Below are 15333 nucleotides of genomic sequence, written 5' to 3' on the forward strand. Positions count from 1 at the left end.
CCATTCTAGTCTACATCAGTGATCTACAAGAAGATTCAGATTCAATCTACTGATTTGATTTTAATGAGAATGTGGGAATAATATCCATCATGCTGTATTTGGGAACTGATTTCATCAGTCTGAAAGGGATATTACAAATCAAAGTGGGATATGTACGTACACACAATGAATCTTCGTCCTTGCTCAGGCTATTACTTTGGTCCAGAATTAAATATCTCGACGTCTGCTGAATGGATAATCCTGAAATCTCATACTTTCAAGGTCTCCAGATCATGAAACATACTGACGACTTTTCTTGTAACACTAGCAGGGGGTTTTATATTTCAAGTGAAGGATCTCTACAAAGAATTTACTACATGTAACAGCATCGAGTTTGACATAGATATTAATAGTTACTACACAATGTATCATAACTACTGAACAACTACACCTTTTAGCACCAGCCAATCCATCATTCAGTCAAAATTCACTTTATCCAATACTTTTCTCTACTGAGACTCCATATCTGTCTGAGCTGTACTTTAACCCTGCAGTCTCTAAGTGTGGTCTCACCAAGATCCCAACAAGGCTGTAGACTTAAAAAACATTACATTTACATCATATGTCATATTTCATATGCAAAATGTGCAACCATGCACTACTATGTTCCGGTAAACACTCGGAATATGAGCACGTAATTTTTAACCGCTTCATGTATAATTGTTGTAAAATTCTACTCATGTCCTCAATGAATACTCTAGTTATTACAATGATACACTTACTCATCATTTCCAAGAAAAGACGTCTCTCTCCATGCAGCCTTCCTGGTTCGCATGTTAGCAGAGACCTTGACTGTAGATGTCTTTGAGTCAATGAAAGGTTTACAGCTAGTAGGTGCTGTTACAGGAGTCAAGACATGGTCAGAGCTCACTGATGTGAGGTCAGTGCTAAGGTCAAATGATGTCCAAGAAGAATCGGACGAGGCAGAAGGACTGGTGTCCACGTTCACCTCTTGCAATCCAATGCATAGGTCCATGGTGCAAGAATGGAAACGGAGCGTTTGCGTCTTGGATGCAGATTGGAAAAGAAGATGGATGTGTGAAAGACTGTTTTTAACGAATGAAAAGTGGAAAGGAAGCAGAACAGAAAATAGATAACACTGGCCACAAGTCTCTTGCTGTTTTCAATATAAGTAGAGAACTGGAGACTAAGGAGAAGAACGGAAATACAAAAGACCAAGAGGGAGGGCCCATTAGACAAAAGAGATGGCGGTAAGGATGGGAAGACGGTAAGAGAGAACAATTGGACCAACCAAAAATGAGACTGGAGAGTGGTGTAAAAAGATAGCACTGCACTGCTGCAGATGGAAGGAGTTGGAACACGAAACAAAAGCAGCAGCAGAATCAGGTGAAAGGTGCGGGCAGCAGCACTCATGAGGTGATAGCTCATTACATCCCATTTTTCCCCCCAATAATTGAATCATGTGGTAAGTGGATAGAGATGGTGCGGAATGGGAAATCGATTTGAGATGCATGAAGAGGCTTGAACTGCTGGTTTTTGTGGCCACATGATAGCAGCAGACAAGAGAGTGCCGTCTTGGGTTGCACTGATAAGCAGTTCATTACAAAAAGTCTGACCCAGCCCAAATAAGATTAGGACTTACCACTGAAACCCATTAGGACCCTTACGTGGTGAGGCCAGGATAGCCAGCTTCCCAAAGGTACAGTGGAAATAGACTAAGACTGGACTCCTGCAGAGAGCAAAGATGCTATACTGTACATAGAAGAGGCTTTGCATCCCCTTTAAGTTTGGCTTTTTGTGTATATGTGCAACAGCAACTTTAGTTATGCATAAAAAACATTATGATCATGATCACATTAGCAGAATCTAGATGAACAAAGCCTTACCTTATATTTGAATTATGTCAACCTGAACATATAAGCTGATTCCAGCATTCCATTAAATCCACCTGCCTAATATTTTGCAGGTCCCACTCTGCCACCTGTTAAAGCACTGACTCCACAAGACCTGAATCTTCTGGTATCTGCTAAGAAGCTCTGATGAATACACCCTAAAAAGAGTGTACAGGAATGCTAGTGGGGGTTCTCATGAAGTACACAAAGAACCTAGAGACCAGCATAATTTCAATAAATAAGTCTGTTCAATTAATTTTGAGGACAGAAGTGCTTGGCTTGTTTTGAACAGTGACGCTCAAAAGCAGTGTGAATGTTTTACAGTCCTCAGGTGTCTCGGTTCCTCACACATCTCACTTTTAATAGGCACAGTGCTCTTGACTGCTGCAAGAGGACAACCACCGACAGGACTGTAATCCATGACCTGAAACTTGTTAACGTCACTGAGCAGGTGCCAGTCAAATATGACAACATTTCAGATTCAGCTGTGACCTCACATATCTTTGTCCCCAGTGTAAGGGAGTCCCTCCACACTGTGCTGTGTAAGGACACCCAAACCACATTGATGGCAAAACTGTTCCACCATTTTAGCTTTTATTGTTGCAATTTGTATCAAGTTACTAACTTTTGAATTTAAATAAAAGAGAAGCAATAGATACTAAAAGAAAAACAGCCTTGTTTGGAAGAGCAGCAGATTCAAAATGTCAAACTGTAGCGGTGTAGGTTTTATTCAGCTAATGTCCAGCGACATGCAAGGTCAATGTAGTGATTAAGTTTCTTAGCTACATTTAAGTTCTAATTATCCATTTTCATATTGCCAGATGATTCACCTTAAGCTGAGAAGTATAAAGCCAAGAAAAGTCACAGAAATAAACACATATTATTCGAAACTGTATAACACATTTTAAAGCTGACACAAAACTGGCAGGAGCAGTACAAGCAAAGACTTGTGGTACTTTGTGCATATGTACATAAGCTGACAGGGTTTATTTAAACTATGAACATACCGAAAAAAAAAAAAGCAACAACAAGATAGTCTAACAGTCAACAATATTACAAGAGTAAATTATTTATTATTTATACAAAGCCATTTATAGATATGTTCCAAAAAGAACTAAGTTAATGTGTATTAACAATTAATCACGTTTGGGTCATGTACTGTACAACAGTACAAAGAACAATGAATAACATACTGATTGTAACCAGGTCACTTTGCTTACAGAGATGAAAGTATAAAGATTTAATGGTAAGCATGTGTTAATACCAGTATTATCTCTAATGAAATTTTTAGCAAATGTTTTTGGGCTGTTATAGTGTAAATCACATAAATGAGATAAAGACGACTTTATAAAGAGATAAAGACGACAAATTATTCTGGTACTCACTGAACTAAGCTTGTCTAAAAAAAATTAAAAAATTAATATTTGCAAATACTAACAGTATTTTACCTATTAAATGAAGAGTCCCTTTAACAAGGAAACTTTTTACAGACACACTACTGCGACGTATTAACAGAAAGGCAAATACAAAGCTGAGAGACATCGGACGTGCACGGAACAACATAAAGAGCAAGACAGAGCAAGTAGAAAATACAATCTCTCTGACATTAAACATACAAAAACTGTAATCCTAGAGAAAAGTCCAGCGGAAAAACAACAATTCTGAATAAAAGTATCTTAACAGTCAGCAAATTGGAGCTGCTCAGCGAAAGCACATCCCCAGAATAGAAAGAGCCGATCCTACTGTAGCTTTGGAGGAATTATATCTGGAAGATCACTGGCAGCTCTGGATGAGATGCGCTTACAGGAAATCACTACATAAAGAGAGGCCAAGCTTGCAAAAAAAAGCATAAAGTGTCCTAAAGAGCATCCAAATTATGTTTACTGGACAGGTAAAACAAGAACACAGACCTTTTCTATCTGTGTCCCTTACCCCTCTATATACACAAGCCAAAAAAAGGGGCTTTGCCAAAAAGCACTGATTGAGTCTGCTTCCACACCGGAGTGATTTACAGAGGTTTTGTTTTGGCAAACCTTTAATGTCTGAGAGGTCAGAGAACTGTCCGCCCTTGGGTTGGTCTTAAAATGTGTAGGCCAGGTATCCAAAAAGTAGAAATTAATGATGATTGGCATTGGGGACTTACTCAACAGGGTCTACATAAGCACACACATAAGCACATGTCTTGGAGCAGTAATAGGATGCAAAGCAGTGCCAGGTGGCTTCATGCAGGACAGTACAAGAAACAAGAGTATGGGTGAGGGTTAGTGGCATGATGAAAGCAACCAGTTCCACAAGTCAATGGCAGGACTAATGTTAGGCCAAAAGAGAAGAAATGAAAGTCCAGGACATCACAAAACTGCTGCTATTATTCCTCTGTACATGAGCACACACAGGTCAGTCTAGACAAGCTGAAGGGGTAGAGCCAGAGTAGAGACAGCACCATGGCCATCATCTTCTTCAGTAAACTGGCCTCGGTTGTTTCATGCTGTAGTGGGCTTCTGATGCTGACACATACGCAGACTCAGGAAAAAAATCCTCATGGAATTCGGCCAGAAACCTAAGAGAGGGGACGGGTGGGAAAAAGAAGTACAAGAGAAGCAAAGCTTATGAGATACTGTGACTCCGACAAAGTTCAGTAGCCCTCGGTTAACATTACATATTCAACACAAGCTGTTTCATGACAAACAGCACAGTCGTGATAGGCTTACGTGACTAAATGTCACTTCCCACTTCACTTTGACTTCTGCTTTTCCTAGATATTCCTGGCTCATTTTAGATAAATCCTAGACCCCCTGCCCTGAGCCCAGGGGGTATATATGCCAGAGGCAAAGCCCCCTCATTCATTCCCATACCACCACCACAGAACCATCCACTATGACAGAAGAGAACATAAGAATGACTGACCATCAGTCACTGAGGGAAAGAGTGAAAAATCCCCCCCCCCTCCTCCTAACTAATCAGTAGCGGGGAAAACTAATCCGAAATCTTCTTAGTATCCACTACTCGGCCAAATCCTCTAAATCTTGCCATCTCATCTTAGCTCCACCGGCCTTCCTAATCTCAATGCAAACAAATTATCCTCATCAGAGGAGAACTTAAAAGAGCTTCGACAACCAATAACAAACAAGATAACCCAATGGCACAAATAGGGAAATATGCAAGTACCCCACAGTGAGCAACTTTACTGGTGCCAATTCTTCACTAAAAAAAAATAAATAAATAAAAAAGCAGATTTAAAGAGAGTCATTACAAGGCACAGAAACAGTTTCAATGCATATTTATTAATTCAAAGATGTTTCTTTTTCTCGCCCTTTGGTGACAGAAATTTTGGCTTGTGCTAATCTTTATTGCTGTTAGATCAGTAATAATGCAAGACAAGCCGCTTTAGGCATACACATTGTAATTCTGCATAACGTGTGCTTACACAAGTGCACAGACCCACACTTAATCATAATCATTTTTGTGGAGAAAGGGAGAGTGAGAGATCAGCTGTGGCCAAATCCCAGAATGCACTGCACTTCAGTCTCCCCGTCATCAATCAGTTTTTGCCGGCTCGGCACAATCTGCCATGAGGTTGATTTCAGAGTAAAAAGCATCAAGGCTTTCCCAAAAGACACCAGTCTTTTAGTCCTTGTCCAATGTCCTGCTGAATCTGCTCCACATTGGATATATTAACTAATAGGACAAAATGGAGGTGTTAAAATACTTTTAGTCTTAAGAGTATACAATTCATTACAGAGCTACAAAAGGCAAAAATAATTCCCTTTCGAGCACTTTCCTTTGCATCCACTGCTGCAATGTTGCAGATAAATGTTCCTAAAAGAGATGCACCAGTGAGTTGCAGTCCAGTGCCACTGAAGTGAATTAAAATATTTTTTGCCCAGAAGATGCTTTGCTGAATGGAAATGCTGCAGAAAAGAGTTCTGTATTATACATTTACATGAAGCGTCACAGTCATGCCTGCACAATGCAGCTCTGGCTTTTTAGAACACCACCTCATGTTTTTGTGGCAACAAATACTGAGCTACAGTTTGTTTTTGGCGGCTCACACACTCAGGTTTGTTCCTTTGCCCAGTCCATGAGTTCAATATTGCTCTATGGCACTGCTTGGTGGCAAATTGCAGTACTGCAAATGTTTGATTAGAGAATGAGAGGACCTAAATCCCCCAGGTTTGGGACCAGCTGAACTGAAGATCGCTAGGGAGGATTTAAAGATTAGACTCCCATGTTTGTGTAACGCCCACTCATCTCTCTCCCTTTAACACATGCTCTTTCTCACTCCATCGGTTCTTCCCCACCACTCTCGTGTTCTCATTCAGGCTTTCTTGCCCTCTTGTTTTAGCGTTTCTGGGTTATTTTGGTTAGGGCAGCAAATAACAACAATTTTTTTTGTCTATTTATCTATGTTATACCGAGTAGTCAATTCACCTAAACAATTCATTTTTAAAAAGTATTGCTACCGGTGTGCTCGGAAAGACCAGACAGCTGCAGGAACATGTTAAAGAATGAAATGTCTCAACACAAAAGCAGGAGTTTGACCCCGAGCTCCCGGCCAGAACGACCAGCGCATGGACACAATTGTCTATAAATTTATAAGTACAATACGGCCTTAATGTACTAAAATCACAAATGCAGTTGCATCAAATACCAATTATGAGATATAGCCCATATGTTTTTTTGTGTGTGTTTTTTTTAGATTTGAGCAACAGATCCTGAATAAAAACATAGAAAAAGTCTATTGAAACTAAGAACTTTTTAGTTGGATCCATTCAATGCATTCATGTAATATTTCCTTCCTTTCCTCAAAAGACCAACTGCTTGTCCCTTCAGGGCAAAAGGTTTTTACACCGGATGCCCCTCCTGCCCCAACCCTCCCATTTTTCTTTATCCAGGCTCAGGACAGGTACCAAGGTGGCCCTTGGTGGCTGGGTGGGATTCTGACCCGCAGCTTTCTGCATCCCAACTCAACGCTCTACCACTGAGCCAACAGGCTCCATATATCATTAAATTACCTGATCGTTGTATTTCTGTCGTGACTTCATCTCTCCTTTGTCTCCTACTTCTTTCATTCACCCCAAACATTGCATGTCTCCTTTTTAAAAATCCGAGGTGCACAATGCTAATTCCAGTAGTTGTGGTCTATCAAGCTAATTGAAAACTGGTTCGAAGATGATGAGTTCTTTTAACTAACACAATAAACAACTAAAATAATAACCAATCATAATTATAACCAAATTAGTTGCTGATTTGTGCCGTTTTATTTGACAGGTTATGGTTTTAACTGAAGATACATTTTTCCTGATTTGCTATCTCAGTGGTTGTGGAAGTATTTAGCTTAAAAGCAATGAGCATGTTTGTTTCAAGCCCTGTTTAGCATAAGTGAGATGTAGACTGATCGCTCGGTGTTATAAGGATCCAGGGACTGTAAAAAGGGAAGGCAGAAGTACAGAAATATAAGCCATAGTTTCCTTGCCTACTTGACACTGATACTCCTTTTCAACATTTCTACAGTGATGTTAGAAACATATTGGTTATTTCAATTTATTTATGAGCAGTGGTTACATATTGTATGCCCAGTAAATGCCCAGGGTTTATTTGTCAATGGCATAAAAAAAAAAGATGCATCTGTTTAAAATGTTAATATTTATTAATTCTTAGCATTGATGTCATTGATTGCATCGATCAATGGCAGTAGCCGTATAATATATAAATTAATAATATCTGGAAGATCACTTTGTCTTTGTGTAAATTTGGTTGTTGTCCTCCATCTTTGAATCTACTGCTACAGTAAAGCATGTAACCAAACATACATTGGTGTGGAAGCCATAAAATGTTAAGCTTGAGCTGTTAAGTGCTGGTGCTGAGTTGGCAGGAGTTGTATTTTTTGCCTAACACTAAGCTAGGTCAAACGCTGGTTAATGGATCGTGGTGGTTATTAGCAAGTTGGAACTTGAAGTGTTTGATGTCCTGTTAATTGAATGCAGCACTGCATCCTGTTAATGATTTGTCCTCAGGGTAAATTGTGCATGATTTCACACAATTTGTGTCCACTTAATGGCACTTTCCATTTTTAAAGAAGGGGGTGAGAATTCTATATCATTTTTCTGTGATTCAATGAAACAGTCTTGGGTCAGTGAACGATTGACTGCCCATTAATATAGTTTGAAGCAACTTAAAAACCATTATTTAGTAATATTAGTAAGTTTCTGTCTCTCTCTTGCCTCCACCCACTTTAAATAGTGCTTGGGTATAAAGGCATTTACCATAACCATTTACCTGAGAAAGAGTTCCAAATGTTTGACTAGGGCTCGAAGATTCCTTTCAGGGATCTGCATCTTTCCCAGAATCTCAGGAAGCTTGACTGGAACAAATAAAGACAATGAGGATGAGAACAGAAAGAACCCCACAAAAAGATGATAAAAAATGTGATGATTATTATTATACAAATAGAAAAAAAATCTACACCCCACCAAACCACAAAGAAGCAACAGAAATCACGTATAAGAGAATTATTGATGAGTGAACCAGTTGTTTTAAAATAATAAAATGAACAGAAACACCAACCGAAAAGTCGCAAGAGGTGCTGTGAGCCATACAGATAGGAAGGTGGAGGAGGCTGATCATTCAGAGGGTAGTTATCAGGAGTCAGCTTCCAGCTTAAGACCTGGTTGACAGAGTAAAGGAAAAGATATTCAGCAGAAACTCTGACATTGCAAAGTTTTTTCTTGCTTTAAGAATTTCAGGGTACCCGATTTCAAACAGATTACTAAATTCTCTCCCTGTAACGAGGGAATCATTTATGTAACTACCCCTTATGCCCTTTAGCAAGACACAGTTGCATCACCTCATTAAGCTCATTGTTTCTCCGGCTCTCCAGGCCATAGAAAGGACCACTTTGTTCTTTGTTTGGCGTCAAGGGCAATGGGGAAGATGAGCCACTGTGAACTGGGGTTTCTGGGTAGGAAAAACAACATATTTATAGATAAACCTGTTGCTGATGTGTAGCTTCAGTCTGAGTATGGTTAAGAAGATAAAGCAAGAAGTAATGCAGGTAATATACAGCATCCAGACATCACAGTTCTTTGTTTTGTACTTAAGAGCTTAAGAGGGGACTGAATGTGGAAAGAAGTAGGACAGCATCATCTACTGGGCCGAATGAGCTATTACTAACAGAACCAATTTTCACTGGACACTAGATTCTACATTAGGTTAAATGTTACAGTTGGAGTAACATTGTTGTGTAATTATTTTAATAAAGCATCTGCTTACTTTTGTCGAGGTTGAGAAAAAACTTGGGTTGGGATGTGGTGTCAACCATGCGACGTTTGAGCTGAGGGGATGCTGTGGCACTGCCTCCACCTGGATTATTACAAATACCGTATTTAAAGTTTATAAGTTCATATCTGTGTTGCAATGTCTAATTGAACAGAATAAAGACTTCACGAATGACTAATACATCTTCAAATATGTATATGATCTTTTTATATGAAATGCATTAGAAGGAGAACCTCTAGCACAACCCCACCTGCTGTTAAGATGCACAGTCAGGGGACAAACTCTGAAAAGCTCAAGCTGTTTGTTCTTTTCAGTTATGGATAATGCATTGTCAGATCAATTTCAAATCAAGTCAAATCTGATTACCTCCACTGCTTCCTTCAGCTGGCCGGTCACCTCCAGACGTGTTCCTGGTGGAACGTCTGAGTGACTGGGACTGGTATGAAATACAGTCCATATCTGGGTGCCGACGGCGCTTTGATGTGGGGGCTGGAGCAGTGGGAGTGGTGGTAGAAACATCGCTTAGTGCTGGCTGGCTGTCTGTGGACTGTGGGGTAGGGGGGTTGTGTCCCAGTGGGCTCGGGCTGCGCTCCCGCTGGGCACTTTAAAAACAAAGACAAGGAATAAGTTTTATAAATCAAAGTTAGTGCACAACAGTCTAATGCAATATATGCCAGCTAAGCAGTAGTTTATGCTAGAGAACATGAGTTGAGTTACATGGCTCACTTACTTGCTGGAGCAGGGGGAGCTTTCACTCATGGAAAGAAAGAGCCTGGTGGAGCTGACCTTTTTGAACTGAGCTTGTTCAGAGGGGTAGAGAAGGATCATGGGTAAGGTGAAGTCAAACGTGATTCTCAGTCCATCAACCATTTCCTTACAGAGTTCCTCACTTAAAACAATAGAAAAATCACACAGGATCAATAAATATTCATAATGTATTATGGTTGTTGGTAGAAAGAATCTAGAAAATTAAATTACAGTTTGTCCCAATATGAATTTAATAATTTAATCTCATTTTGACCATCATTTTCAGCAGACTTGCCTCTTCTCTGGAGGAATTGGCTGGGGACTGCTGCTCTGGTTGGTGTTCTGTTGCCGCCGGTACCTCTCATTGGCCATAAATGCTTTGTTGATGGCAAAGTGCTTTACGTAGGACTCCAGGATGTGCACAACATTCGTCTGACAGGGAACCATCACCAGCTAGAAAGAAAAGAAAGGTCAATTATGGACAATCTTCAAGTCAATTCAATATGGGCAAGCTTCCATTTCTTGCTATGATGCACAACCAGAGGGGTCAACAGTGAATGCATATAACTGATCTGCAAAGAATAAGAGTATTTTTTAAAATATTAATAAAAAATGTTATATTTTCAAATAAAAGCTGCTTTGTCTACCTTCTTCCTTTTGTTGATGTAAAAGCAATCATCTTCCAGTTTCTTCTTCAGAATATCTGGAAAGTTGATGTCGACATGGACAACTTTCTCCTCGCATTCCCTCTTCACATTAATGTCTGGTTCAACCCTCTGAAAGAGACATCACATGAACTGTTAGGAGCTTGGTCTACGGAAACTAACAGAATGGAGTTTTCTCACTGAACCTTTAGACAGGAAACAAAAATCATACACATCACCATTTTGCCTATATCCTCAGAAAAGGTGCTGTCGCCACTATTTGAAGATTCAGGGTCAGAATCGTCCCCTTGACTGCTGTCTGATGATGAAATCAAACCTAGAGACAAATATAGAGGGATTAATTTAATTACTAAGGAAGGCTGGGAGCAAAAAAGCAAATTTAGAGTTTTCTCACTTGCGTCATCACTGTCGTCCTCCTTTGGGAGAGTCTTCAAAGAAGATTTAGTACCAGACTGACGACGACGCCTCTTCGCCCATCCCTTTCTCTTCCTACCACCAAAATCGGAAACAAGACACACACACACACACCTGCTATCAGTACAAATATTACCTTTAGATACACAAAACAAAATAAAGGTCAAATGCAAAACTTGTTGTGATGGAAAAGAGACACAGTAAACTAGACTTGCAGTGGAAGTTACTTATGCAATTTATGAATCACTTGAAAAAAACTGAGCTAAATTGCTGGCTTGCTTAATTTACAAAAGTATCTGATAGAAAAATACATATACTTTTAGGATTCATTTCACAAATTATTAACCAAATGTTATTAACCAAACTTACATGCGACCTAGAGCTTTGCGAGCCAGTTTACGTTGCAATTTACGGTTTTCGTCAGTGTCCCTTAGGACATGATCCTCTGCAGCCCAACGGTCCCAGCTACACAAACACAGACATTATAACAAGATGAGCATGCACGCTTTAATATCAGTAGTATATACATATATCATTGCACAAGTTGATGAACACAACATTTTCCAACAATGAATGGGATGTAGTTCAAGGTAGAATTAAAGTTACCTCCTGTTCCAACCATTGAAGTGAATCAGGTACTTTGGGATTCTTCTTCCATGTTCATCTGTACCTATCAAGACATCAATGACCTGTAAAGGGAGTAAACAACAATAAGCTGAGTCGTGCCCAAACTTCCTTTTCGATTACAATATCAGTCAATTCACTCAATGTATTAACTGAAATAAGTTGTCATTTATTTAGAATTTTAGTAGTTATATTTTTTCTAATGTAATATCTTTAGACTCTTATATTTTAAAACATATATAATACATACACACACGCACACACAACGTTTTTACTCCCAATAAAAACAAACTACTAAACTAGTGATCCCAACAAGATTTCTTAATAGTGTACGGTTGATAAGTTTTGCTATGTGTTATTGGGAAAATGTTGAGTGCAGGACTTTTACAACTTAAGTATTACCTTTGGTTAAGTAACTAAGAGACCTAAAGCTTGTCTTCAATGCACAACCACTGAATGCTAACTGTTAGCTAACCCAGGTTAGCCAAAGCAAAGCCAGAGTGCGAGGATGTAAACACACTCATATTACCGTTAGCTAGCGTGCAGAGTTAGCCAACTAGCCCGCAGGTGAAAATAATATTACACACTTAGTCGACAAAAGAAATACACTTAAAACGCACTCGGGACATTGTGTCTGCTTGAAACAGTTCAACGTTTTGCAAGAAAACGAATTCAAACAGCTAGTCAGCGATAACGTACGCAGTCCAACTGTGTGTATATTAACGCCGATCAAGTTAGCGGATGCGTTTGTTTATTATGTGTTGACAAAGCTCATTGGGTGATAACCACATGTTTAATGAAGTATTATGCAACCATATGTCAAATAACGTCAATACAGGCATTGGTGATAGTTACAGCTGTAATGCCTCACCAAAGCAGCGGCTTTGAAATAAACTAACACCTACAAAATGAACCGGTTGTTTTACTAACTATTCGTAAATCGTGCGCTTGGGGAAGAAACGTGTAATCCAACGTACCCGGAAACCATGTAAGAAACAGTGTTAACAGCTAACGTTATTGTTTTAAGGCCCAAGTGCTGTTCACTGTCGATTCATTTAAGTCAGCCTTCTTGTTACTGAAACAACCCTGCTTTTCCAGTATAAATTACTCGTTTAGAGAGTGGAAACACCGACTGGCTAGTCTACATCGGCTTATATAAAACGTTACCTTAGCGTCATACAACACTTTAGCCTTCGAAGGGTCGGGTTCAAAGCACAGGACTCTTTCTCCTTTGTGAAATTGATATTTAATTCCCCGCGAACTCATTTGTTCATGGCGACGTGTGGGAGAGGAAGCATCGATCCGGACCCTATAAACTCCTTAACCCTTTCCTTGCCTAACACTTTCCTGTGAGGGGTCTCCCACCGAAACACGCTATGGAAGGATGGCGCTGTTGCGGGATGAATGGAGCTGCCTTCAATGACTCCTCGTAATTTTTCACTTTACTACCATGGTCACGTCGATGTGTTAAAATTGTTCTCCAAACGCATTAGTACAAAAACTACGCTTGAAGTTGAGCAACACATTTGGTATGTAAATTATAAGAATATATTTTGATCCACGCCACGATATTTAAAAAGTGAATGACAATTTTATGTTCATGTGTAATAATACGCGTAATATTGCTGCAATCAGTGCAAAGATTATAATTATGTAACATGGAAACGTGTCTGAAAATTATGTTGCTATATTATATCAACTGTGCATTACTCTATACATGCAACCTCGTCCTGTGGGCAGTTTTGTTGCTTTTTGGGTCGTTTATGTATTGAGATTTTCGACCCTACACATTCCCGTAGCGATGAAGGCAACATGACAAGTTTGAAAATGGTCTCTCACAGACGCGTCGTGCGAATACAAACCCTGGCCAACAGAGGTCAGTATAAGATCACATCAGTCTACGTAAGAGTCACCAACCCATTTATCATATTAAATGACCACAACACTGATTTTCTGTTGGTTAATTGCTGCACATTAGCATGAAATACTACTAGTATATCTATGTGGACCATGTGTATGTGTGACGTGATGAATGATTTCCAAGCTGAAGCTGAAGTACCTAATTTCTTTACAGGGCTCCAACCATTACACATCAAACATAAGATTTAACTAAATTATTAATCCACATTTTCCATCTTATATCCTTAAAATTTCCAGATTTAGATGTAAAAAAGAAAGAGAACTATCTAGCTCTCTTATCCTAGACTGCCTTGGAAAACAGATCTTTTATCAAAGGGAACTGGGTAAATAAATGGATCAGAATATAATACAATTATAAGAAAATAAAGTATAGCCTCCTAGTAATACATAGACCTTTTGCAACACATACAGGTGGGTCACAAATTAAATGTGACAAATGTAGATGCTTCCACATAGACTCACTGCATGGCATAACTGAGCAACTTGGATCAAGATGGCAAGAGGAAAAAATTATGTTGATTGTTAATTATCAACAATATACTGCATGGGGAGACATATTTGCAGAAATCACTTATTCCTTTCATGCCAGTAATGTGATTCCTTTCATACCTAACCTTTAACCTTTTCATTCATATCTGTCCAGCAGGATCAGACAAAGAAATTCCCAAATTCCCACTGATCCCCTGCACAGGAAAGTGAAATCTCTGCAGCTGTAACTGAATCAAGACTCATTTTGCTTAAAATGGTTTCAGGCAGCACTGCTCTACTATTGTATACCAAATATGGACAATGTGTATTAAACACCAAACTTGACCGGCCGTAGTGTGGCCCTGTGGATTTACTCTCCTTCCCTTTTGCTGTGTCTGATGTATTTTGACAGTCAAGTCTAGAGATTGCTGTTTCAGATTAAATGTTGGCACATTAGTAACTTTAGAGACCTGCAAGTCTGTTTTTAGCACATGATTAACAGCTTGAAGGCAGCAAAGTGAAGAAGATGCTGCAAGGGTCATACTGTGATTTTTTTTTGCCACATATCTTTAAAATCTTCTGCATTTTGCACTCTTGCTTATCGTTGACTTTGGCTACCATACAAAATGGGAGTTTAGGGCAAAAATTATCAAGTGCTGGCATTGTTCCCTACACTTTTTATTCTTGATAAACTAATAAACACTAGGTTTGCTTTCTATAATTCCTGCTTGTGTGTTTTCACTCAGTCCGTGTCATTCTTTTTTTCCCAGCAGACTGTTTTTAGAAGGGTCGAGTCTATCTCAGCTCTTATCAGTGTCATGTCATGCTGTGTTGTGTGTGTGTGTGTGTGTGTGTGTGTCATGCAGCACAGCTTCAAAACTCCTTTATCAGCTGGTGGGCACCGTCCTCTCCAGACTCCTGCTGTCTCTTCATTTTTCCCATACTTTCACACATTGGGCCACACATAGTCCATGTCCTTCTCTTTTGGCCTCCTTGTGTCTTTCATTCACCCACACTTCCTCCAAATAGTCACACAGCCATCTAAACCGACTGAAGTTACTGAGCTCCTGTAACACATGTTCTAGCTTCATGCACAGGTGGATAAAAAAAGGCTTTTAGTTATTAATTATGGCTCATTTATTGTTTGGTTAATAATAGCACACAGCAGGCTTCAGCGATAGGCCTATTATCCTCAGACAGGGAGGTGGATTAATGGGAGACAAGGATTAATGGGCCTATTTTCATCCCTGGTTAAATCATATCTGTCTGTATGCCTGACCTTCTGCCTGTCCTATTATTGTCACCACGATTACTCGTATAAGAATGAG

The 15333-nt window shown here is 39.4% G+C and overlaps 1 protein-coding gene across 2 annotated transcripts; it reads right to left on the reverse strand.

Annotated features, from left to right (window-relative positions):
• Window positions 1–2469: 2469 nt before the first annotated feature.
• On the reverse strand, window positions 2470–13014 carry LOC137108691 (MSL complex subunit 3-like). 2 transcript variants are annotated; one of them, XM_067493594.1, is made up of 14 exons: window positions 12785–13012; window positions 11600–11682; window positions 11363–11458; window positions 10974–11068; window positions 10798–10895; window positions 10562–10690; window positions 10210–10367; window positions 9898–10056; window positions 9534–9769; window positions 9162–9251; window positions 8737–8846; window positions 8457–8556; window positions 8169–8253; window positions 2470–4449 (listed from the first exon to the last, which is right to left on the reverse strand). In XM_067493594.1, the coding sequence occupies exons 1-14, from the start codon at window positions 12881–12883 to the stop codon at window positions 4350–4352; spliced, it is 1638 nt and encodes a 545-aa protein (XP_067349695.1). In that variant the 5' UTR covers window positions 12884–13012; the 3' UTR covers window positions 2470–4349. The 2 variants fall into 2 exon arrangements, with proteins under 2 accessions (XP_067349695.1, XP_067349696.1); XM_067493595.1 differs by lacking the exon at window positions 9162–9251 and having other exon boundaries at window positions 12785–13014.
• Window positions 13015–15333: the final 2319 nt, after the last annotated feature.

The sequence above is a fragment of the Channa argus genome, chromosome 23 (assembly GCF_033026475.1).
Source record: "Channa argus isolate prfri chromosome 23, Channa argus male v1.0, whole genome shotgun sequence".
NCBI lineage: Eukaryota > Metazoa > Chordata > Actinopteri > Anabantiformes > Channidae > Channa > Channa argus.